At 36.9% G+C, this 24,801-nt stretch overlaps 4 protein-coding genes across 5 annotated transcripts; all 4 read left to right on the top strand.

Moving 5' to 3' along the window:
• Positions 1-50: 50 nt before the first annotated feature.
• LOC117612983 (50S ribosomal protein L13-like) lies at positions 51-1,886 on the top strand (the record flags this gene model as incomplete). Its single annotated transcript, XM_034341617.1, has 4 exons — positions 51-166; positions 499-665; positions 1,090-1,201; positions 1,415-1,886. Coding segments are annotated over 4 exons (614 nt in total), but the record flags the coding sequence as incomplete, so codon positions are not given.
• A 1,774-nt stretch (positions 1,887-3,660) lies between these two features.
• LOC117612988 (thaumatin-like protein 1) lies at positions 3,661-4,739 on the top strand. The gene is made up of 2 exons (XM_034341623.1): positions 3,661-3,784; positions 3,893-4,739. The coding sequence occupies exons 1-2, from the start codon at positions 3,718-3,720 to the stop codon at positions 4,570-4,572; spliced, it is 747 nt and encodes a 248-aa protein (XP_034197514.1). The 5' UTR covers positions 3,661-3,717; the 3' UTR covers positions 4,573-4,739.
• Positions 4,740-5,014: 275 nt separating this feature from the next.
• On the top strand, positions 5,015-7,837 carry LOC117612982 (sm-like protein LSM3B). The gene is made up of 4 exons (XM_034341616.1): positions 5,015-5,215; positions 5,445-5,605; positions 6,736-6,831; positions 7,638-7,837. Exons 2-4 carry the CDS (start codon positions 5,489-5,491, stop codon positions 7,716-7,718), a joined length of 294 nt encoding a protein of 97 aa, XP_034197507.1. The 5' UTR covers positions 5,015-5,215; positions 5,445-5,488; the 3' UTR covers positions 7,719-7,837.
• Positions 7,838-12,174: 4,337 nt separating this feature from the next.
• Positions 12,175-23,046, top strand: LOC117612984 (RAB11-binding protein RELCH). 2 transcript variants are annotated; one of them, XM_034341619.1, is made up of 20 exons: positions 12,175-12,515; positions 14,453-14,605; positions 15,072-15,250; positions 16,301-16,408; positions 17,326-17,496; positions 17,580-18,146; positions 18,387-18,461; positions 18,981-19,109; positions 19,196-19,270; positions 19,365-19,574; positions 19,789-19,941; positions 20,040-20,254; positions 20,428-20,545; positions 20,636-20,768; positions 20,846-21,041; positions 21,129-21,234; positions 21,321-21,461; positions 21,553-21,676; positions 21,818-21,931; positions 22,303-23,046. In XM_034341619.1, exons 1-20 carry the CDS (start codon positions 12,317-12,319, stop codon positions 22,662-22,664), a joined length of 3,528 nt encoding a protein of 1,175 aa, XP_034197510.1. In that variant the 5' UTR covers positions 12,175-12,316; the 3' UTR covers positions 22,665-23,046. The 2 variants fall into 2 exon arrangements, with proteins under 2 accessions (XP_034197510.1, XP_034197509.1); XM_034341618.1 differs by having other exon boundaries at positions 15,060-15,250.
• Positions 23,047-24,801: the final 1,755 nt, after the last annotated feature.

Here is a 24,801-nt window from a genome sequence, read left to right as displayed (position 1 = left end):
CTATTTGATGTTTGTGAAATGTACTGAGAGAATTTTTTTCTTTAACTCAGTGTGCACAATCAGTAACAGAATATATGCTTTGGTATTCATACAGAAAGCTCTTGCCGGCCTGAGGCGTATTGATCTTGATGGGTTGCGGTGGAAAGTATTCGATGCGAAAGGCCAGGTTGTTGTTGATAGTTTTTATACTATTTATGGTAGCATTGAAGGGGTTGGGGTAGGAGATACTTTTTCATTTTTGTTTTCAAAACTAATTTTGAGCACAGGTCCTTGTGCTTTATTTTCTAATATTTCTTGGGGCTACAAATATTGAGATGAATAAGTGAAATTTTATGAAATTAGATTTGCAGAGGGTGGATGCAGAAGCAAATGGCTTCTTGATCCAGTTTTTGATGAATTCTGAACTTGGTGGAATTGCATCGTTCAGTTGTTAGCATATCAATTACTTGAAGTAGCAACCTTTGCAGAAAAATAATGGCTATGTACCCTTCTTTTTAGGTTCTTGGAAGACTAGCATCTCAAATATCAACTGTGATTCAAGGGAAGGATAAACCAACATATGCTCCAAACCGAGATGATGGTGATATGTGCATCGTGCTTAACGCAAAGGATGTTTGTGTCACGGGGAGAAAACTAACCGATAAGGTTTATCATTGGCATACTGGGTAAGTGCAGTAGTTTTAGAATTACTTTTGTGAAAAGTTTTCAGTGGTACAATGAAGGGGAACTTCTTGAAAATAAGAGCATTCAAATCTTCTTGTATGATTAGTATAGTGCAACAGAGTCTTCATAGCTTTGAACCTTTTTGTTTTAATGAGAAAGTGTGTCCCCTTAAAATTCGTTGAAATCAGCAAACTAGTCCTTTAATATAATATTATATGTCTATATTTTAGTTCTAAACTTATCCCCACAACAAATTAATCAAAAAATTAGTCTTTTAATTCAGTTGTGGGAATCCTCAAGTTTAGTCAATAATTATATGAATGAGCAAAGGAAATGAATAGAATTGATTCATGATGTTTCCTAATACCCTCTAAATAAAGTCGTCCTTGTCTTTGGTCTTGATGTTGAATCATATATGGCCTGTAGGTATATAGGTCACCTCAAGGAAAGGACTTTAAAGGATCAGATGGCCAAGGACCCTACGGAAGTCATTCGCAAAGCTGTATTACGCATGCTCCCAAGGAACAAATTGCGTGACGTGAGTTTTATAGTAGTAGCTTTTCTTGTCTGTTATGTTTTAGTTTATAACACTATGGTAGCATCAACTCTAAGGTTGCCCAAGCTAGAGAGGACCTTACTAGATTGCAGTTACTCCACTTGCAGGATCCTTCCAACTCTGACCTAGCAAATGCATACAATTATTTGCTGGTCTAGCAAGTTATCTTACAGCTTTCCTTTCATTTGGATGCAGGATAGAGATAGAAAGCTGAGGATATTTGTTGGTGGTGAACACCCCTTTGGTGATCGGCCCCTTGAACCGTATCTGATGCCCCCTCGGCAAGTTAGGGAAATGCGACCCCGTACAAGACGAGCCATGGTCCGAGCTCAGAAGAAGGCTGAACAGCAACAACAGGATGTTAATGATCCACGTAGGGGAAAAAGGAAGGATAGACCCGAAGTGAATGCATGAAGAATTATTTGAGGTTATTTTCTTATCTGAAGGTTATCAGGGGGCCTGAATCATTCAGAGTATAAATTTAACAGACGGATGAGCTGATTTCACATCAGCAAGGAGGCACATTGTTTGTCTTTACGACATCATTCCGAACATTTTCTGTATCGTACTCTGTTATTTTGTAGACAGCATATGGTTATTTTGAATCTTATTGGTAGATCTTTGGAAAAATAAAATTAGACTAGTCATAAGCTTTTAAGACATCTAATTTTGATGAAATAAATACAAGAGAATGGTAATGCCAAAAAAACACTAGAATAATCAAGTCGTTCAATGACTTCACGATATTGGGAGTTGTCTTTTGAAGAAAGATATAAAAATAATGGTTTTGGAAATGGTCTTTTCTGGAAGAAGATATTTGGAAATTACGTTTGATATACGTGTCAAAATAATTCATAAAATATAAAAAACAAAAAAAAAACTTTTAGACACGTATTAAACTGTCATTGTACTTATCCTTCGAAGTAATTTTACGTAAGCATAATCAGTTCGAAATAAAAGATAAACAAACAAAAAATCCTATGAATGGATGGGACGAGGAAAATTGAAGCTGACAATAAAGGTTACTTGGGATGTCATAAAATAAAAAATAAAAATAAAAATTTGAAGGGAAATACTAGTTTTCCTTCCTTGTTTTACTTTTCTCCCTCATTAATTGTACTCAGCTTCCAGCATCTTCTCCTCCTTCACGGCAGCCCGCCCCATCAATCACGCTATGAAAATGGTTACGTGGCGCGCGCCTAGTTGTGTATGGACTGTTTCTCAAAATCACGAATGTTCTTAATCGACGTTTTAATTTGATGTGGTTGGCCGTCTTCCAATTCTCCCAGTATTGCTACTTTGACATTTCTTGGGTTTCATTATCTAAATTAATATCTAGTACTTTTATTTTTTATTTTTTTTATTTTTAATGTTGGCAAGTAATATGTACTAGTGCCAATATTCAAAGTACCAGCTGTTACAAATAAACCTATGATATGTAAACAGGGACTAAGCGTTTATGACCCGTTCCCTAGTGTTGATGACCTATCATCAAAATGTGTGGGTTTAAACAAAGTCTCTCTAGAAGTTTTTGTTTTTGTTTTTTTTTTCTACGGGGATTTCAGTGTTACACCACTCGAATGCAAGTTAATGTCATTTTTTACTAGGCTAAACTTTATTGGCCTCTAAAACATCTTTTAGTTACTTCTTTATTAATTTGTATACATGTAATTATAGACCATCTAATAATAATCACGTTTCCGTTTACATGTGAGTCTGTGACTAGAAGCATCCACAATCATTCTCTCTAGTTTAGGGAGTCATAAATGGTATAACTTTTTTTTAATTGGTCCATCTCTATTAAAAAATAAAAAATATTTAGCATTAATTAAAGGTTTGAAATACTCATTAAATAAAAATAGTTTAGTGTTGATGACCTATAATCTAATGTTTGGGTTTAATCCAAATCTCTCTAGACGTTTTTGTTTTTTTCTTCATGGGATCCGAACGTGATACCACTCGTCTGCAAGTCAATGTCATTTTCTATTGGACTAGACCCTATTCGCCTCTAAAAGATCTTTTAGTTACTTTTTTTATTAATGTAAACACGTGACTAGAGACTATCTAATAGTTATCATGTTTTCAGTTTATATGTGAGTCTGTGACTAAGTTAACCTTTGTAAATATATATTTTTCCATTTCACTTATTCAACACTTAATTACAGGCTCATATGATGACTTTAATTTTTCTAGATTGAATTTGATTTTTCTGTAATATATATTTTTTGGGATAATGTAAACAGGGAACTACATCGCGGTCAATGACGATATCTAGGACCAAATATTATGATTAATTTGTTAGTTTCCTTAGGGTCCTGTTTACGTGTTACCATGGCAGCTTAGACCCGTAATCAAAATAGCAAGAAAAGTTCAAAAGTTAGGCACGCTACAAGCCCTATATAAAGCGCCCCCTCGCACCCAAGTTTATCATCATCCTCCTCACCAAGTTACAAGTTAATTAAGTTTATCAGCAACAGCTAGCCAATTAAGACATTTCCATGATGATGATGAAGAGCCAAGCAGCTCTCCTCGGCCTCACCACCTTGGCCATCCTCTTCTTCTCAGGTATAATATTTTACAATTTTTGTTAGTCGATCAGATATCGATCAACAGTTTATTTTTACAATTGTCTCTGTAATCTGTATTCTTATGATCACGTTCTTGAATATGCAGGTGCACATGCAGCTAAAATCACTTTCACAAACAAATGTTCCTACACTGTCTGGCCAGGAACACTAACCGGTGACCAAAAACCTCAATTATCACTCACTGGGTTCGAGTTAGCAACCGGAATTAGCCGCTCTGTGGACGCTCCGTCCCCATGGTCCGGTCGCTTCTTTGGCCGAACCAGGTGCTCCACGGACGCGTCAGGAAAGTTCACTTGTGCCACAGCAGATTGTGGCTCTGGCCAAGTCTCATGCAACGGTAACGGCGCAGCTCCGCCAGCTACATTAGTAGAAATCACTATTGCTTCGAACGGGGGTCAAGATTTCTACGACGTTAGTCTTGTTGACGGCTTCAACTTGCCCATGGCCGTGGCTCCACAAGGTGGCACCGGCGAGTGTAAGGCCTCAACTTGCCCTGCCGATGTTAACAAAGTGTGCCCGGCTCAGTTACAAGTGAAGGGATCTGATGGAAGCGTAATTGCGTGCAAGAGCGCTTGCTTAGCATTCAACCAGCCACAATACTGTTGCACTCCCCCTAACGACAAGCCGGAGACATGCCCTCCCACTGACTACTCTAAGATCTTCAAGACCCAGTGCCCTCAAGCTTATAGCTATGCTTATGATGACAAGAGCAGCACCTTTACATGCAGTGCTAGCCCTGACTACCTCATCACATTCTGCCCATAAGCATATATATATATATATATATATAATGGGATCTTATATGTTATGATATTATACATATAGTTCCCAATAATAGAGAGGAATAAATAAGTTTCCTGGATCTTGACACATTGTTGATGTCAAGAATTTGTAATGCAGACGATCAAATAAAGGAATAAATGTTTGGATTTTATTTTCATTCATGGCTTTCAAATTTTTNGTTTCCTTCATTTCTTTATACGATGCATTATTTCCAGCAACAAAGCATGAGCATAATATAAAGATAGATTGATAGCTCCTTGGACGTGGACTTACAGAAACATGAAGGGAGGAACCCAGATGTTAGAAACGAGGGGTATAAATGGAATAAATGAAACCTTTGAGGTGCGGTTGTAATTATGCCAAACCTCAGGGGGTTTAACTGAAAATATCCCTAATGTGTTATTTGACTCCATTTTTCCTCAACTTTTTTTTGTACATAGAGATAGAGCAACCCCGTACACGCTGCCTTTACTATTCCTTGCTGAGAGAACAGCCCCAATCCTCAGTTCCCTCTACACCATTGCGACGCTCAACAGCTCCGATCCAGCGACGACATCCGCTTTAAGATATTTCTTCGACGTCAGCTGGAGCTGCTGGGGCTTTCCAATTTTATTTTGAGTTCAAGGCAACCACTTTTCTCTCTCTTCCTATAGTTCGTGATTCTTACAAGCTCAAAGTTAGAGTTATACAATGATTTGGATTTTCAGATTTTCTAAATAGGGCTAATTAATTAGAGTGTTGGTTTTGGTTAGGCTGGAAGGGCTAATTAATTGTAATGTTATTTTGGGTTTTTGGGGTTTTCGATTTTGATTTTGGTTTGTGGGTTGTTGATTAACCGTGAGCGCGGAAAACAGGTACCCATTGGAGATATTGAATTGCTTTCTGAGCAAACTAAGAGATGGCGAGTGAGGAAGAGAGTGCCGTGAAGGAGCCGTTGGATCTGATACGGCTCAGCCTCGACGAGCGCATCTACGTCAAGCTCCGCTCCGAACGTGAGCTCCGCGGTAAACTCCATGTACGTCTCCACACCCCCACCATGCCTCTTACTCTGCTCTAAATTAGGTTTTGTCTACTTTCTGAGTTGTTCTAATTAGGGTTCTAGATTTGGCAAAAACTAAAAATGAAGAGAAAAGAAAGTTTAGGGTTTAAAGTATGCTGTTTGGGTGTTAAGTGGTGAATGGAAATTAGGGTTCTTTCTTATGATATGCGTAAAGTATACAATATCTGTTTTCTTTTATTATTTTCCAAGGAAAAGCTGTAACCTTTTTTATTTATTTATGCATTTTCTATAATTGTCTGTTTTTGCTTTTGGGTTGATTGAGAAAAGTGATGTGAATGAATGAACTCGAGTCTTTTCGTTTTATTGCAATTCTAAGTATTTTTGCTTCTTGTATTTTGGAAGTTTCAAATTTTCTTTCAAATGTTGGAGCTTGTTGAGTATGGAAAGATACTTACAGTGGTTACTTTGACACTACTATGATTATGGAACTGATGATGGTGATCTATTGGTGGTTAATATAGTTTATCAGTTCTAGAGTGATGATTTAGTTTGCTCCTCGCCTCATCTTATCATGAAATTATACCCTACTATATTCTCCCATTAACTGATTGAGGCAAAATGTGTGGCTGTATAAGAAATCTGTAGCCATCTTTATTATTTTTTCAGAGGTAAATCCTCTTTTTTCTTATTCTTGAATTCAAATTTTAAATTATGTAAGTGGATGATCTTTTGTGATTCTGTTGACTTTTTGAGTAAGAATACTTCTTAGCCAACATTGCTATTGTCATAAAAGTTATGCTAAGCCAACCAGTGATGCTTTCCAAATCATCTTTCTCTTCCCCTTCACCTTTGTTTGCATGTTCCTCAAAAGTACTTCTAATCAAACAATGAATAATATGTCCTAAAGGACAGAAAAGAAAAATTACAAGTTGTTGGTTCAGAAGGTTGTTATGTGAGGACCAATTGTCGAACTTGATGAAATGACATTAGGGATTAGGAGAGGTGGGAGGGTGAAGGAGAAAGTTTCTTGTATGTTTACAATTATGTCAGCTGGTTCTGTTAATTGTTACTTATGACAATAATAATTGTGGTCATAAAGCTTAGTGTCTGATTCTTATTTTGTTGTTTCAAATCTTGCTTTGCAGGCTTATGATCAACACTTGAATATGATTCTTGGTGATGTTGAAGAAGTTGTTACTTCTGTAGAAATTGATGATGAAACTTATGAAGAGATTGTCCGGGTATGTGACTCACATTCTGTTGTCTTCATCACATTTTTTAATTTTATTTTTAAATTTAGTTAATTTATTTTCCAATAAATTTTAATTTGTAATATTGTTTTCCTGGTGGAGTAAATTGCATGAATAACAAAAAAAATAATAATAATTGTAACTTTAAACCATGGGATAGAACTGCTGTAGTGACGGTACCCTCAGGTTGTTCCAGAGGCAATACTCTTTATTACCTATGGGAGTGCTTACCTAGACCTGAATGTTCCTGCATTGCCACTGTGGACTTTGCTAAATTTTGGAAAACTTCTGCCAATGGAAATTTATTTTCAGCCAGATATGAAGAAAAAAAAATTGTGTGGATTCTGTCTATTGAACCCTTGATAGGTCACATCTGCTCCTGAGTGAGTTTAAGTTGCCATTCATTTATCTTATCATCAAAAGATGACTGCAGTGAAACTAATATAAGTTAACATCTTATTTTGTCTTTTACAATTCATAGTCAAACAACGTATCAAATAAATTGCTTTTAGCTCGAGGCATTACCATTGAGAATGGGTTAGAGCTGATTCATGAAATACATGGTTGTGTATTGAAATATTAACATTGATATAGACAATCAAAACCCTAAAACGTAATTAACAAAGAAAAGGTACAAAATGATGATAAATATTTGTTTGGTTTTTCATCAACTTTATTGTATTGCGTTTGGTTTTGACATAGATCCTTACTTGTTTGGTCTGGTATGTTTCGGCTGTTGTTACTCGCTTGGTCCTGTTTTAGACGATGACCTTTTTTTTCCTCTTCTTCCATTGCAGACGAAAAAACGGACTGTTCCCTTTCTCTTTGTCAGAGGAGACGGGGTCATCCTTGTTTCACCTCCCCTAAGAACAGCTTGATTTAGTTACTTCTATTGGGAAATCAGTTGTTGGACATTTAACAAATCTCGCTCTCTGTTATTCTACTTTTAAATTTCTAAATGAATGAGATTTTTTGAATGGCAGTACGTAGGATCAAATTTTCAACTGTTCTTTGATGCAACCAAAAGAATGGTATGATCTCTATCCTCTCTTTTGTTTTTTGTCTCGCAGTCGGAAGTATGATCTCTATAAATTCTTGCCCAGCCCGTCTTTAAAACAATTCAAAGAGTTTAGGCCATCCTCGCTTCAGCCAAAAAAAAACTGGCGAATTGGTCAGCTCAAGGGTCACCTAATTTGTGGCTGAGATTTGATTCCAACGGAAATCTAAAGGCTGCCATTCAAAGCAACCAACGGTAACTAAACAAAATATATATTTAATCTAATGGCTATTAATTTGGACCGCCCAGATTTGAAGTTGAATGCAATCTAAGAGCTGAAATTTGAAGGGCAGCAACGGCTAGCAGTCAGAATACCTACGTCCAATTCTGTCAACGATAATGAATCGATGGAGTCTGTTTCGGTAACCCAAAATGTCCCAGAAACAGCAAACCTTCGTCGAAGGCCTATTCGAAACAAAAAGGCTCAAGAACAAAAAAGAAAGGATATTATGCATGATCTCATGGATCAAGGTAATGCTAAAGTCATGAAGTCTTACGAGGAAAGTTACGAGAAGAACAAAGAGTTTAAGGTTATGACGATGGAAACTTCTACAATTGAAACTCCGGCTAGAAGAGCCAAAGTTAAAGAGAAACAAAAGGAGATTATGGCGAAACAAGCCTCCCGTTGTCTGAACTTTGATGATGACGTCTATCATCCCAAACCGCCATCGGATGACTCCTAGAAAGGAATGATTACCATGTATTTGTTTTATTGTATGTTATTATAGTTCGTTCACGGAGCATGTTGGAAGTTTAAGAAATAAAGTGTTGTTATTTCGTGTCATAAATGAATTGTTTTCGTAGTGCAATATATATCAACTTATTTTATTTCATATTTCCTTCATGTGCAAGGACATTTCGCTAGTTAGGTATTGAAAGCATAAAACAATTCACTTAATTCTCACCTCCATATTGCCTCCACTCCACAAGTGTATTTATTTAGTATTATTATTTTTAGAATGAGAATTCATTCATAAAACTAGAGACGTACAAAGAACGACATGATACAGTGGCCTCGTTAAAACATTTCTAGGACAACTTCATGGGACAAACCCCATGGGACAAAGAGTACCACACATGTCAATGACTAATAAGAGAGTCCAATTCAAGTCACTTTGGACCATTATAATAAAAGAACAAGTCAAAAACAAAAACTAACACAAAGAACTCCAATGAGAACCGCAACTAGAGACTAACACAGTAAACCCACATGAGAGGACTGCAGAAACCCCAAATAGTAAACCCACATGAGAGGACTGCAGAATATCCCAATTGTCAAAAGAAGCATTCTATGAGCAAAATCATAGTCTTTTAACACCCATACAAACTGTAAGGTATACCATAATAGAAACCTAGAGAGAACACGAAGGAGGAAAACATAAACAACAGTAAAAAGACCCCTAAGAAGCACTCCACTTCCACTCAGAACCTGACAAAGAAAACCTCATATGACCAAGCATAGTTCTTCGGTCGGCGTAGAGTAAAGAAGAGCACCACATCCCAACAACTACTACCAGCGTCAATGCTGCTACTGTCGTTAAAACAGAGACAAAATATCAGCCACCAGTTATCACAACTCTCTCAAAGAGATACACAATCCAGCGTCACTACTGTCGCTGCAGCCGAGACAAAGACAACACCAGTCACCTAGAACATTGCAAAAACAACCAAACAAAATAAGCAAACCTAGATCCAAATAGATCTATACTATTTGGGGAAGGGAAGGGGAGGAGAAGAGGGATAAGAGGAAGGGAAAATATGGGAGAAAAAGATGGGGAGATGAGGAGAGGAAGACGGGTGGAGGGGAGGAGGTGCACCTCCTCTCCTTAGCTTCCTTGCGATTGGTTGTCAGCAAAGAGAAAGGGGACCAGAGTGCAGCTAGGATTTTTCAGTTAGCTTTGTCCTTAGTAGATAGGAATTCCACTCCACAAGTGTTTAATAACATTATTTCAAAGGGTAATGTGACGGATTGGATCCGTCATTGCATGACAATTACTTCAATATTTATCAATGATTATTGGGCCGCCTTGGCGAGATCATCCACCACAAGATACACATAAGGTGTAGAAGACTTGGCATTGCCATCACAATCATATGTGAAGAATTATGAATGTCTTCAAAATCTCCCAATGTCTTCCCGGTTGCAAAGAGAGCTTGAAGGATCTCTAAACATCCTTACGACAAACCTCTTACATTCTGGAGAATAATTTTATTTTTATTTTATAGTCTTTGAGGCTCTGAAATTGATTGGACGATAATGGTCTATTTGGGATATATACCATCTGTAAGATAGTATCTGTGCTTGTATTCTCTATCGTGAATATTAGGGGTGCAAGTTGGATTGGAAATTTCAATTCCGATCTATTTCAATTCGAAAACTTCCAATTTTGGTGAGTACAAATCAATTAAGACATTCGAAAGTTCCGAAATCTGAAAATTCTGAATTTTTTTATATTAGAATTGAAATGTATCTTAAATTTTCAAATTTAGAAATATTCTGAGGAATGCACTACACATAATAACTAATTTCATGTTAAACTAAATATTAGTTAATGACCAAATAAATATAGACAAGTTATTGTATAAAGACTAACAACAAGGGGTGGAACTACCTACAAGGTTTTTGAAGATTTTTTTTTAAAACCTATTGTAGCCCATGTTGTTTTTAAAGAAAACAAAATTAAACCTATAAAGCCCATCAACTTGCCATTCCCATTTGTGATTGAGGCCCTCATTTTGTGGTTTTCAGCAGTTTACTCTTGATTATATAATAGGCTTAATTACACCAATGCCTCCTTAAACTACAATCAAATCTCACATTGCCCCCATAAACTTAAAGTGACCACTTTGCCCCATGCCGTTAACTCCATCCAAAACACTGTTAAATATGATGATGTAGTTTGATATTTTTGGTAATTTCATCCATATGCCATTTCAAAATAATTTAAAGATAATTTTATAAGAGCCTAAATTAAAATAAAAAATAAAAGGCAGCAACCACCATCTTCACCACATTGCCAGTGCCACCACCATCTTCTCCACATCGCACCACCACCCCCGTCAGCAAACCCAGCCGCACTAACCCACCTCAAATTCAAGAGCTATCACCATCGCAATCCAATCTCCACCATCGAGACCCAACTACAAGAACAAGCAAGAATCAAGGGGCATATAATGCAGATCTGCAAGCCCCTCAATCTCTCTCTTTTTTACTTTTCTTCACAACCTCTCAATCTCCTCTTTTGGACTATGGTGAGGGAGCCTACGTTGTTGAGTTGTAGGGGTGGGCCACCTGTGATGTGAAAAAGAGATAAAGAGGAAGGGATGGTGCTGCCCCTTCTCTCCTCTTCCGCTCCGCTCCCCCTTCTCCCTTAATTGACATGCTAATCTCGTAAAAGAATATAGCATACAAATGAGGTTTTTTGTTTTCGTTTTCTCGATATTCATGGGTTTTGATTTATTTGTTGTATGGCGAATTGGTTGTGTGTATGGGTTGTGAATGATTGGATCTAGTGGGGGATGGAGGTTACCAGGTTTGTAGAGGGAACTGTGGCAGATTGGTGCGTGTTGGGGTGTGGTCTACCATGGGCGAGTTGCAGGTGGGGATGAAGTTCAACTTGAGGGTGGCGTGGGCAGCGTGGGAAAGATTGGGGGAGACGGTGGTTGTAGGGAAGAAGATAGGGGCTGTGGTGAAAAGGACGGGGGCTGCGAATTTAATTTCTTACTAAAAAAATTTTAAAATTTTGTTTCTTTTTTCTTTTGGCTTTATGAATTTTTATTGTTGTTTAAAAAAAAAAAAAGTTGTTTGATTAATTTATTGCTTTTGTGAAGTCTATGTAAGCATAAAATAGCCCACGTGTATAAAATTACTTAAATACTCCTGTCACGTCATTATATTTAAACAAAATTTTAGATATAATTAACGACATGAGATAAGTGGATCACTTTAAATTTGAAGGAACAATGTAAGATTTAACTATAGTTTCATAGGTATGTAATTAAGCCTATATAAAAGAAAAAATTTTTGTTTTTTAACTATTTCCTCCTTCGGAAGCAACGATAGTTTTATTGGAAGGTCAACCGTTGACCTTTGACAGCGGTGCACCATTTTCCCATGCAAAGGCACACGTGCTGAACGTAACTAACTAAATAAATGTGAATCACTAGATGTACAGCCAATAGCTGAATAGCATAAGATCGACGGTTGACATGGCGAGACAGCATGGATCGTAGTACTGATGCGTAGCATCTGATCTCCCACCTTCCTTCGATCCTTCCTCTCAACTCAACGACTCGATCAGGAGGAGGAGCCCCTGAGAAATCAAAGTAATACCAGAGAGAGTGAGCCCCTGAGATCTGCTTTGGTTCAGTGGTTCTTCCATGGCGTTGTGTTAAGGCGGTGGAGATAGTGAGGCTTCGATGGACGTGGAGAGGTCGTCGTTGTGCAATTGCGTTGTGAATTTTCTGCTGGAGGAGAACTACTTGCTCACGGCGTTCGAGCTGCTCCATGAGCTTCTCGACGATGGCAGAGACAACCAGGCCATTCGACTCAAGGACTTCTTCGCTGACTCTTCTCAATTCCCACCCGATCAGATCTCTCGCTTCAACTCTATTCGAGGTTTTTACGATACACTCTCCTACACGCACTTCTAAATCTGTTTGAATTGGTTAATTGAAAATTGTCTTTGTTCTGTTTGGTTGCTGAGAAAATGTGGGGAGCATTAGAGTGGAATTTAGTTTTCTGCTCTGTTTTCTTGGAATTTTCAATGGCATCAAAATGGCGCGCTTGTGATCTTTGATTTGTTCTGCTTTTGAAGGATCCTTCTATCTCTTTTAGTGTTTGGGGGTCAATGAAATTTTTGGCTTCAAAACCTTATTGTTGATGGCATTTTATGTCGAAAATGGAATTTGATTTTGTTACTAGTTAATGAACTGAAGAAGTGTTAGGAATGCTTTCAGTCATGTATCCAAATGGGTTACTTGAACCATCAGATAGCAGCACTTCATAAAGGAGCTGGTATGGCGAATTGAGAGAGCATTTAGTTCAGAAACTTATCAATTTAGTGGAACTATTACTTTCTGCAGAAAAGAAATGACTTAACATATTTCAATAATGCAACCAAAAGTATGAGTATGTTGTGGATGCATAATTGTATTCCCTCTCTTTTCAGCTGCAAGGGCTGAGGTGTGAATATCTGTTTCTTTGTTCTGGAGTCATATAGAGTTCTCTCTCTCTCTCTCTCTGTCATTTCTGTCAAGAGGAACTGTGCCTGCTTCTTGGTTCCCTTTTCGATGGCCCACTTGGATTCTCACTCATAAGAAACCTTATATTTCAACAAAAATAAGATTTGTTAGAATTAGTGTAATGAGTTTTGGTTGCTGAGGTTTATCCTCAGTCAGAGAAACTCAAAGAAGAATATTGAAGGACTCTTTGTTTAACAAGTTTACCACCCCAGCCCCAAGCCAAATTTTACACAGAAAGAGAAGTTTGCAAGATAGGAATCCCATCAATTTTGTGCATGATGCAGCCTGTAAGTGAAACGGTAAAGGGCATCAAGAGGGGAGGGGTGGGGCTAGTGCCATATTCTGGATTTGTGCTTCCAAAGCATCAGAGACTATTTTTAGTGAAAAATGAAAAAGGAAATCTTCGTTTAGAGAAGTGCACAACAGTGGAACAGAAAGCCAATACGGCCTACGACAACAATTTCAACAGCCAAGGAAAACAAAAAAGCCCTAAACTGCAAACATCACACAAACAAGACCAACAAGCCTACTAACAGAAAGTTAAGTTGATGTGGGACAGCATGAACAGAGAGGACAAAATAAAGAGATCCGGACTCACTCTGGCCTTTGGCATCGCACCAAAGGTGTCAAGTTGAGAAATTAGAAAAATTCTGGCATCACACCGAAGGTGACTTGGAATCACTCCAAGACAAATTGTACCACACACAAGCAGGAATTCTCAAGAACTTTTATCTTTCACTAACTCTGATTTTAAGCATACAAAGTAGCCCCTTTTATAAGGTAATTGGTAAATGAATCTGGAAAGGTCCACATTAATACACTTGGGAATTCTAAGGACATAATTATTACACCTAATACATTAATCATGTGACATAGGGAGACTCAAAGACAATAAGCCTGCAGAAATTGCATTTATTATGTAGGAAACGAGAAAGACTCTCCTTTACTAAACTTTGAACTTTGCTCCTGCATTATAAGGGGAAAAAAAAGCCTAAATTGAACTTTCTCAATACCATGGCAGAACTCATTTACAAATGTTTTATCCTAGTTTTCTTTACAAATGTTTTATCCTAGTTTTCTTTCTCACATCTTAATTGTAGTGATGATGATATCATAATTTCGTAATATGATTTTACTTATCATAGTCTTCATGTCTCTGCTTGATTAACTGATAATTTGAACTTGATAAGGAAAACTTTTTGAACATTTTTAATGCTTGTCAGTCACTCCAGAAATCTCGATACTTAATATTCCCTTTTGGAACATTACTAATGTTTTTTAGCTTTCTACTGCATTCATTTCTTAATGCAGTTGCAGATCCTCAAAGTTTGCTAGAAGAGAAAGAAGCAGTAGAAGAAAAATTAGCAATTAGTGAATATGAGCTTCGTTTAGCCCAAGAGGACATTTTGAAACTGAAGACTGAATTGCAGAAGAAAGCTGAATCACCTGTAAATGAATCAAGAGGTAATTTTTCCATCTGTGCAGAATCTCAAATTGTATTCTTATGTTTGTTTCTGCTTCTAATATGATACATTTTTCTGTATCCACTATGATTTGTTAGCTTAATAGTTTCTACTTAGTAACCATGCATTTATAAAGAATCGATGCCTTATGGTTATTAAATCATTGAACATATCTTGTCATGAAGACCGACCATAAAGCCATATCCTGAACACGGACATCCTTGCCTGTTCTTAGTTGTACTGGATTTCAGTTTTCTAGAAAACCATGCTAAAAATGCATGTCAATGCTGGAGACTTACCCCTTTGTTTTTTCCCTCTTGCTGATTCATTGAAGTTGTATATTTGAGAATCAGCATTAGACCTGTAAACAGTGGAAAACCAGAGATACACTGTATATACAATAGTTTCTTTACTAGTAAAGCACAAAAAATTTTGTTCCATGACTTTCTCCTCAGGTTTGGATTCAGGTTCAAATTCCAGTGTTTCTGTAAATAATGGACCAGAATTTCAGCGGCAAAAGAGAGATGTTTCCTTCTCTCATTTGGGTCCGTTGAAAGATAATGAACGCAGAGATCTTAACTGTGCTGTAAAAGAATATTTGCTTATAGCAGGGTACCGGCTTACTGCAATGACATTTTTTGAGGAGGTATGGATCACTATAAATGCTTAGTTGTCTTTTTCTCTCGTTGCCTATAATGTCTTGTTTTCTTCCTATCCTTTTTATCCTCGGTATTTATATAGGAGACGGGATGACTTCTTATTTGTGACACACACGCTTATTGAATTCAACTGCCATTAGTAGTTTATTGGCCCCGAATTGTAAACAGGTGGTCTTGCTAGGGGAACTGGACAACACATATAAACAAATTGTACTGGCTTTAATATGTACGTGCAAACTAAATCAGAAGTATATTGCAATTAGAATTCTACATTAGTTAGAAATATTTTGTTTCCTAGGGGTTTTAGTTGTTGAGTTTGGTGTTAAAGTTTATTGGGTTATTGATACTTCCTTGTAGAGATTTAAAATATATTTGTTTTGTTTAGAGGTCCATCTTGTTGGTGAGGCACATGATTTCCACCTTAGTCCTTTTGGAAGACATCAACTGATTTGGCGGAGGTGTCTTGAGAGTATTGAAGATGACAAACTAGTTATATGTTTAATTATCACTTGGTGTAATACCTTCTCTATCTCTTTCTTTGACTTAACGATGATGAATAACTAGTTATACTTTATAAAAAAAAAATTATGTTGGTTAAGCTTAAAATTACTGTCGTGAGTGAAGAACCCCGTAGTGCTCATGGATTAAAACTTCCTGCTCACGGATTGAGTTGCGTGTTATTTAAGTAATGGAAGCTTTCTAACATTGTAACAGCAGCAGGCTTAATTTATTTTATCAATAAAAAAAGCAAATAGGTTTTAGAAAAACAAGTTCTAAAAAAAAGAAAATTAAAACGTTTTACTAGATAGGATTTGATTTTGATCTGTTTATTGCAGTAAGCAGTGGCATTGAACAAATTTTTTAGGAATTATGCCACTAGGTTGACCTATTTGGAGGCCCATTAGATTTCTAAACCTTTGCATCAGGTGAATGTTGTGTGATTATCACTTTGTGTGTGTGGCTATGTTGACATGTTATCATACCCTGTTTGACTAATCTTCAAATGTTTTGATAACCTATCAATACATTCTCCCCAGGTCACAGACCAGAATCTAGATGTTTGGCAGGACTCACCTGCATGCGTGCCAGATGCTTTGCGCCATTATTATTATCAGTATCTTTCGTCCACTACAGAGGCTGCTGAGGTATTTCTTGAAACATGTGATGTTGGAAAGTACTGAAATCTATAAAAATTACATCTTTTACCATGCTTCACCTAGCTTGTTAGACAGGGGCTTCAAAGTTTTGCAGAACTTCTGCTTTCTTACACCTGGCCTGTGGCATGTTTTCTGTATGTTTTAATCACTCAGGGAGCAGAAATAGGCTTAATATTTAGAATGCAGTTTTTCATAAATAAGTCTATAAACGTAATGCCTTCTACCACTCTTCACCAAGCTTGTTGGAGAAAGGATTCAATGTTGTTCACCTTGCCTCTGCTTTCTTGCACCTGAACTGTGGCCTGCGGCATGTTTGTTGTATGCTTATCACTTGGTGGAGGACAAATAGGCTTAGTTAATTGTAATTAAATTCATATGATTGTTTGGTTGTTATATAGAAAAATAAAAATGATTAAGAGACGTTCCTGCATATCCTTTAAAATATAATCATGCAGCATCATAAATTAATATATCATTAAATGCTGAGTGTTGCTAATTCTATCAAATAATCCAGGTTAAGCACTTTGGAAATCTGAGATTACTAGCACAACTAAACCCATCTCTTTTACTTTGCGATGTCTTAAACAGATTAGTTTTTTTTATGCAAATTATTTTTCTAAAACCTTGGGCAATGAGCATATTGATTTGTAGATCTGGGGGCTGACATTTTTTCCCCTTATGTTTGCTCATAAATAATTTATCAATGTGCACGGTGCTTTTCCTTAGTGTTTGTCTTCTGATTGCAACAATTCTTGTTATGGATACTTACAGTGTAGATTTGAATACCTAGATTGCCTTGATGCTTCTTGAGTCTTAAAAAGTTACTTAGTTACATTATTGATACTTGTGAATTCTACTTTTTGCTTTTCCTAAATTCAACATAAATAATAATTTTCTATGTTTAGGAGAAAATTACCATGCTACGAGAAAATGATTCGTTATCGAAAGAAAAAGAGACTTTGTATCATGAAAAGCTGTGCTTGCTTAAAAACAAAGATTTGGCTGAAGGTCAAATCAGTACACTAAACAAATCATTGGAAGGTCTGCAGAAGGACGTTAAAGATAAAGAGAACCTTGTAAGCCCCCTGACTACACTGCATTCTGAGCTTCTATCCAATGAAGATTCATATGTAAGAAAATAACACACCCTTTGTTTCAGGTACAGAATTTGAAGCAGTCCCTGGAGCACCAAAGGAAGGAGCTCAATGATTGTAGAGCTGAAATCACTGCTTTGAAAATGCATATTGAAGGATATCGTTCTGGACGGAATACAGTAGCTGCTGATGCTGATCATGTCCAATCCCTGTCCTTGGAAAGATACAAGGAAGAAGTAAAATCACTGCAGATGGAACTAGAAAGTTTAAAATCCAAACACGCAAAAGCTCCTGATTTTTCAGATTCCACCAATTCTGAGAAAGAGTCTGTGCAAATGGAAGAAAAAGTCGTTGTCATGGATGAAGATAAAAGTCTAATCCCGCATCCAGTTGATGTAGTATCAAGAGTTGTGGAAAAGGAAGATGATCAATCTCTGCCTGCTCAAACTTTTGATGACAATATAGTTACACCTAAGGAAATTCCACAAGAGTTTTCGGTGGCTCCTTTGAATGATAGCAGTACCTTGGTCAATGATGAAAGCGTCTCCAAACAAAATGATGAACCATCATCCGGCGGAAGGCTACATCTAACGTCAGAGGATCTTAGTGCTGGAATTGTTTCCGAGAAAAGGGCAAGTTCCTTGTACCTTTCTTTTAGGGCATCAAAGCCTTTACTGCTGGACTGGATCAGAAATGTTTTTCTTCTTCCATGGTTGGCTGGGGGCATCCCTTTTGTTTTTTGTTTTGGATGGACGCCCATCTAAATTCTAAATAATAGAACTTCTTAGATATAATGATTTTTAAAAGCTTTGGAATCCCCGCCCGTCCCCTCTGTTTCTTTTTCTTTTTAAGTTATGCTTGTACTTTGACAGGGCCTAGAGACCATTCAGATCCTTGCTGATGCTTTGCCCAAGATTGTTCCTTATGTTTTGATCAACCATCGTGAGGTTTGGTTCTTCCTTTCTTTTCATAATATACACACACACACACACACACATATATATATATATGTACACATATATTTTTATATATGTTATAGAGTTCTTAATTGGACAAGACACTCATTCTTTAAGAGAGAACGGACGGGTTAAGAAAACCTCACTTCTGCTCAATTTTCTTCAGCTTTGTTAGCCATTTATTGACATGGTCGATTACTTTTAGATGTAGAATCACTATTTCGAGCTTAGGTTTAGGTTTTAGTCATGGATTATCTTGTCATTTAGATTTTAGGTTCTGAAGGGTCATTCTATATCCTAAAGAATCAACCCTGTCACTATAATGGAATAAAGTTGAAAAACTTGAGAGTACATGAGATTTTCTAGATGCGACCATCCTTTAAGAAAGAACAGACATTGTGCAGAGAGAATCTCACATATATTATATGTATGTTTATGTATTTCTATAAATATGTATCATATGTATGTATATGGATCTTTAAAGAGCTTATTGGTATTTTGTATTTACAGGAGCTTCTTCCCCTGATCATGTGTGTGATTGAGCGCCATCCAGATAGTAGCACTCGAGATTCCTTGACCCACACATTGTTTAATCTAATCAAACGTCCAGATGAGCAACAAAGAAGAATTATAATGGATGTAGGCTGTTAGTCGAAGTACTTCATTTATTTGTAAATAGCTGCTTTGTTTTTGACTTGTTCCTGAATCTTCTAACTGGATTTCAGGCATGTGTTACCCTTGCTAAGAATGTAGGAGAGATGAGAACAGAAACAGAATTGCTTCCCCAGTGTTGGGAACAAGTAAGTTTGAGCCTAAATCTTGTAGGGGTGGTCATCTTTAACCATTCTGTCATTTTGAAAGCTTTGACGGATTTCTCTGGTTTATGGGTTGCAGATAAATCATATGTATGAGGAGCGCAGGCTGCTAGTTGCTCAATCATGTGGACAGCTTGCAGAATTTGTCCGGCCTGAGATTCGTGATTCTCTTATTTTGTCTATTGTTCAGCAACTCATAGAAGATTCTGCAACTGTTGTCCGGGAGGCTGCTGCACATAATCTTGCATTGCTGCTTCCACTCTTTCCGAACATGGACAAATATTTCAAGGTCAGCCTCACTAATATGCTTCAGAGGCTCTCATGGAGAGGAATTCTGACTTGACAGAAATGGCTACAATGTAAGCTCTAGAATAGGTTGATGGAACATCGTCTAGGGAATGGAGACTTTCTCCTTATCATGACATGATAAATGACAAGAAAGATGTATAAAGTCGACAAGGATACTTTTCTCCATTATTTTACTGTATTTTATTTATTTATAGGTTGAGGATTTGATGTTCCAATTGGTATGTGATCCTTCTGGAGTGGTGGTGGAAACTACACTTAAGCAGTTAGTTCCTGCAGTAAACAAGTGGGGAAACAAATTAGACCATATTTTAAGAGTTCTACTCTCTCATATATCAAGCTCTGCTCAGGTATGTTTTTGTTTAACTATATTTTCTCATTCATGATTGAGGTAATCTATTCCTTGTTTGTAATAGTTTCTTTTATTTACATCATTGTGACATTGCAGCGTTGTCCTCCCCTTTCGGGAGTTGAAGGGTCCGTGGAGTCACATCTTCGTGTTTTAGGTGAACGAGAACGCTGGAATGTTGATGTTCTACTACGGATGCTAATGGAAATGCTTCCTTTTGTGTACCAGAAAGCAATTGAGATGTGCCCAATTGCTTCTGATACTGAAACAACTGGGACAATATTTTCTACATCTTTCCTTGAATTGTATGCAAGGTAAGGTCCATTTTTCTTCTTCAACTTTAATTATCTCATATTTCTTTTGAGTTCCTCTTATATCTTCTGACAGAGCATAACCTTTTGACTTTTTGTATTGAGATAATGATATTGATAAATGGGAAAGACTTGTTTACTATAACTGCTTATAATAAATTTTATTATCTGGGTAGGGGACATGCTCAATTGCCTGCATTTGAGTGGCTGCATGTCGACTGTTTTCCTGCTTTGATACAGCTTGCCTGCTTGTTACCTCCAAAAGAAGATAGTTTGCTAAACCGAACCACCAAGGTATCTTCATTCTATCTTTTATGGATTTTAATATTACCTCATTAACAGTGCTTCTATGAATCGTTTCTGACCTAGATGTTGGTAATGCAGTTCTTGTTGGCTGCATCAGAACACTATGGGGATTCTTATTTGACACACATAATGCTGCCTGTATTCCTGGTAGCCACTGGGGATGACGCTGAGTTGACATTTTTCCCATCTGCAATCCATTCCAGAATCGAAGGTAATGGCACGGAAATGTTTTAAAACCTTTTCACACCAGTGTGCGATCTTTAATTGTGGCTATAATTTACATAACAGGTTTGAGACCAAGAACGGCTGTGGCTAAGAGACTGGCTACTATGTGTGTCTTACCTCTTCTCTTAGCTGGAGTTTTGGGTGCCCCTAGTAAGCATGAGCAGTTAGTGGAGTACCTAAGAAAGCTATTAGTTGAAGGTGTGACAAATCAGTCTACAAAGTGCAATGCTGAGATTGTTGATGCTGTTCGCTTCCTTTGGTTAGTAAAGTAATAAACACCCTTTGAAAACTAATTTTTCTTAATTATAAGTTATTTCTTACTGATTGGCCTTTTTCCATAATGCAGCACTTTTGAAGATCATCATTGTATGATATTTAACTTACTATGGGAAATGGTTGTCAGCTCCAATATAGATATGAAGATCAATGCTGCCAATCTGTTGAAAGTCATTGTAAGTTTAGCCATTCTCTTGGAGTACTATTTCTTCATGTGTCTCACTTTAAAACCAACAATTAATTGACTGCATCCATTTAATAGGTTCCATATATCGATGCAAAAGTTGCATCTACTCATATTTTGCCTGCCCTAGTTACTTTGGGCTCTGACCAAAACCTGAGTGTGAAGTATGCAAGCATAGATGCCTTTGGAGCTGTGGCCCAACATTTTAAAAATGATATGGTACAAATCTTTTTCCTTCTGCAATCAACAAATTAGCTATCTTAATGGAACAGTTTTCGTTCATCTGGCTGATCCAATTGAAACCTCCCAGATTGTTGATAAGATACGTGTTCAAATGGATGCGTTTCTTGAAGATGGATCACATGAAGCTACCATTGCTGTGGTTCGTGCATTGGTGGTTGCTGTACCACATACAACGGATAGACTTAAAGATTATATCCTTTACATACTTACTGAAGAATTATAATTAGCACATTTTCAGCATAGTGTTCATATGCGCACTCATTATTCCTTGATCATTGTGCAATTTTCTACTGGATCCACTTTTTAATTGTCACTTCTTTAACATTATATACATCTTTTATCCAAGATTTTTCAACTTACAGCCACTCCGCCTGCAAGTGACTTGATGCGCCGTCGTGAGAGAGCCAATGCATTTTGTGAAGCAATTCGTGCTCTGGATGCAACAGGTTTGCTGCTACTTCTTTTTTGGCAGACCAAAATGTTATTTTTGTTCTGTTGGTGTTTATTTCTCTTCCTTTTCTGTTTCACAGACCAGAATTTTATGGTGTTTATTTTATTGCTGGTTTTACATTTTCTAACGAACTAATAAGGAACCAAAAGTGTAAAAACAGATGGTTCCCTGACAACTACCACCTTTGCCAGATTTCCTAACTTTAGCTTTCCCAGAATTTTAAGCTAGTTGGAATTATGTATGCAGACTTTTGTTAACCTAAAATTATGTTAAATTGTCAGCAAAGATTAAATTTGCATGGATTTATTTTTCAAGTTTTTAAATGTGTTATTGATATCAAGTGGCAAATGTGTTTAATTAATACAGATGTTTCAGCAAATAGTGTACGGGATTTCCTCCTGCCTGCCATACAGAACTTGTTGAGAGACTATGATGCGCTGGATCCTGCACACAAGGAAGCCCTTGAAATTATAATGAAGGAGAGATCTGGTGGAACTTTTGATACTATCAGTAAGGTGATGGGGGCTGGGCTTGCATCATCTGTGACTAGTTTCTTTGGTGAAGGTGGGTTACTGGGCAAGAAAGAAAATGTTGAGCTACCACCAGAGCCAGTTGAGTCTCCGAAGGCTGCACCAATGCCACCAGTCGAAGACACTAGGTTAAGGCGCATCATGCGTGGACATTTCACTGACATGCTCAGAGGCAAAGCAAAGGGCGATGAAACTTAGAACCAATAAAGTTGAGTTGTTACTGAAAGGGGTGGCAGAGTTTATTTTGCATCCCGCCATCTCAGGTTAAGATCATTTTGTTCTCAATATCAAGGTTGTGGTCTGCTAAAAACAAGGAATTCTTTTATTTTTTGGTGTCATAGAAAAAGGGGTTTAAGAAGGGAAGAGCAAAATTGTACTGCATTTTTATTGTTCTGGTTTTTTAGTGTAGAAATTGGATTGATCAACCAATTGAATTTAGTGGATAGTTCAGAACACATCATCTTGATCCTGAGCTCTTTGCTGTTGCTGGCGGTTATGTAAACCCAGCCTGCATGTTTTATACCTTTGATAAGTTGTATACCCTAATTTCATAATAATAAAGTCGTTGTTCAGTTTCAAATTTGACGAGTTTATCTTCACCTCACGGTCCTCACCTCAATGTGTCTACTAGTGGTCTAGTTCCTAGTTTGACCCTAGCCTGCTTTGCTAATTCAATAAAAGGTTTGTTGATTTGTTTACACATATATTCTTTCTATACCAACGTTATGGCAAACGAAGGGAACTACACACATAAAATGTTGTTTAATAACTTGAGCTACAAGCTGATTGCTTTGTTTATGTTTTCGTAATTGTGTCCCGATTTTAATTAAGAGGATGTTTTTCTGCTGGTCATATTATCGTTAGAGGAAACTTAGCAAGCCTTGAAGAACGCAAATTTTTAATTTTTTTCCATCAACAATTGCAGTTAAATATTTGTCTCATATTATAGCCAATCCCATTACTCATTACCTAATATATCCATTTATACTGTATTTAAGAGAATTATATCGCTAATTACAACAAATAACTTTTTTTATATTTAAATATAATGTAATCTAAAATCTAATGTCAGACTTTTAACTCCTTACAAACTCACTTTTTCTCCCGCATTCTAAGGGCTTGTTTGGTGCCCTATTAAAAAAAAAGGAACTCAAAATTCTTTAATTTTTTTAAAAAGGAACTCAAAATTTCTCTCTCACTTATGTTTAGTATTACCTTTGAAGTAAACAAACCTCACATCACAAGCACTGGCGGACCTACACATAAGTAATGAGGTGTATCTCTATTTAATACATCCATGATCTTTAATCCCCTTATTTGGCATATATCCTTTCTTAGTTTCTCAATTTATAATTTAATTTTGTTTTATGAAGATTTTACGTTTATTTATTCAAAGTTTCTCTCTTTTCTATCGACCAATGTAGATGGATTCATGGACTCGCACTTGGATTTCCGTCACATACTTTTAGCCTTTTAATTATTGCCCCTCCCCTAAAAAAATCTTGAATCCACCAGTGATCACAAGCATTAAAATTTCCAAAATAAAGATCATTTCACGTTATCATTCCAAGCAATAACCAACTTCAATTTTCTCTAATATGGTAATGGACTCGCATTAATTAGGAGCTCTCTTTTTTCAAGAAGACGACTCACATTAAATTAACATCATACGTATTTTATAGTCACATTAATTATTCTCATGTTGACTGATAAGACCACCGGTCAATGTGAGACCCTTGACCCTAGAGGGTGCACGGTTACAAGAATCAAAATGAGGTATGGAAGAACAAAAAGTTATGCCATATTGTTATAAAATAACTAGAATATGTGCCATAAAGTAAAGTAGATGAGACACAATATTTAACGAAGTTCGGTCATGCCTACATCTTCGGAGAGCAGCAGCAGTAATTTTTTCACTATGTAAAATAATAGAGCTACAATTTTAGTGTTTACAATATATGTGGCTCACTGATTTTTCTCTCTTGGAGAATTTCTCTCTGCTCTCTTTTCTCTCCACTCACTCACCCTCTTTCTTTCTTCTCTTCTTTCTCTTTGAGCTCTCTCTCTTCCTTCTCTGATGGTGGTATGTAAAAATGCAAGGGTAGAATAATGCCTTATTTATAGGCTGAGGAAATGATGCCCGTGAGTGTGCATGTGATAAGCCTCCAAATAACTTTACTTAATTTCTTTGTGGGCCCCATAAATGTGGGCTCCACATGTTTATTCTTTACAACACAGATGATATACTTTGATTTATGGGAGCTTTAGTTTAAGACCCAATAGTGGGGCTTAAAATAGCAGAAAACCCAACCCTCTAGAAATTCAATTAAAAAAC

The sequence above is a fragment of the Prunus dulcis genome, unplaced genomic scaffold (assembly GCF_902201215.1).
Source record: "Prunus dulcis unplaced genomic scaffold, ALMONDv2, whole genome shotgun sequence".
Classification (NCBI taxonomy): Eukaryota; Viridiplantae; Streptophyta; class Magnoliopsida; order Rosales; family Rosaceae; genus Prunus; species Prunus dulcis.
The sequence above is the reverse complement of the archived record's forward strand: the minus strand, read 5'-3'. Positions and strand labels throughout refer to the sequence as shown.

Excerpts from the sequence above, each read along its gene's own strand:
- LOC117612988 (XM_034341623.1), top strand. The coding sequence starts at position 3,718 with ATGATGATGATGAAGAGCCAAGCAGCTCTCCTCGGCCTCACCACCTTG. Across the intron at positions 3,785-3,892 it reads GGCCATCCTCTTCTTCTCAG|GTGCACATGCAGCTAAAATC; the intron begins GTATAATATTTT and ends TTGAATATGCAG.
- LOC117612982 (XM_034341616.1), top strand. The coding sequence starts at position 5,489 with ATGGCGAGTGAGGAAGAGAGTGCCGTGAAGGAGCCGTTGGATCTGATA. Across the intron at positions 5,606-6,735 it reads AGCTCCGCGGTAAACTCCAT|GCTTATGATCAACACTTGAA; the intron begins GTACGTCTCCAC and ends CTTGCTTTGCAG. Across the intron at positions 6,832-7,637 it reads CTTATGAAGAGATTGTCCGG|ACGAAAAAACGGACTGTTCC; the intron begins GTATGTGACTCA and ends CTTCCATTGCAG.
- LOC117612984 (XM_034341618.1), top strand. The coding sequence starts at position 12,317 with ATGGACGTGGAGAGGTCGTCGTTGTGCAATTGCGTTGTGAATTTTCTG. Across the intron at positions 12,516-14,452 it reads TCGCTTCAACTCTATTCGAG|TTGCAGATCCTCAAAGTTTG; the intron begins GTTTTTACGATA and ends TTCTTAATGCAG. Across the intron at positions 19,942-20,039 it reads ATATATCAAGCTCTGCTCAG|CGTTGTCCTCCCCTTTCGGG; the intron begins GTATGTTTTTGT and ends GTGACATTGCAG.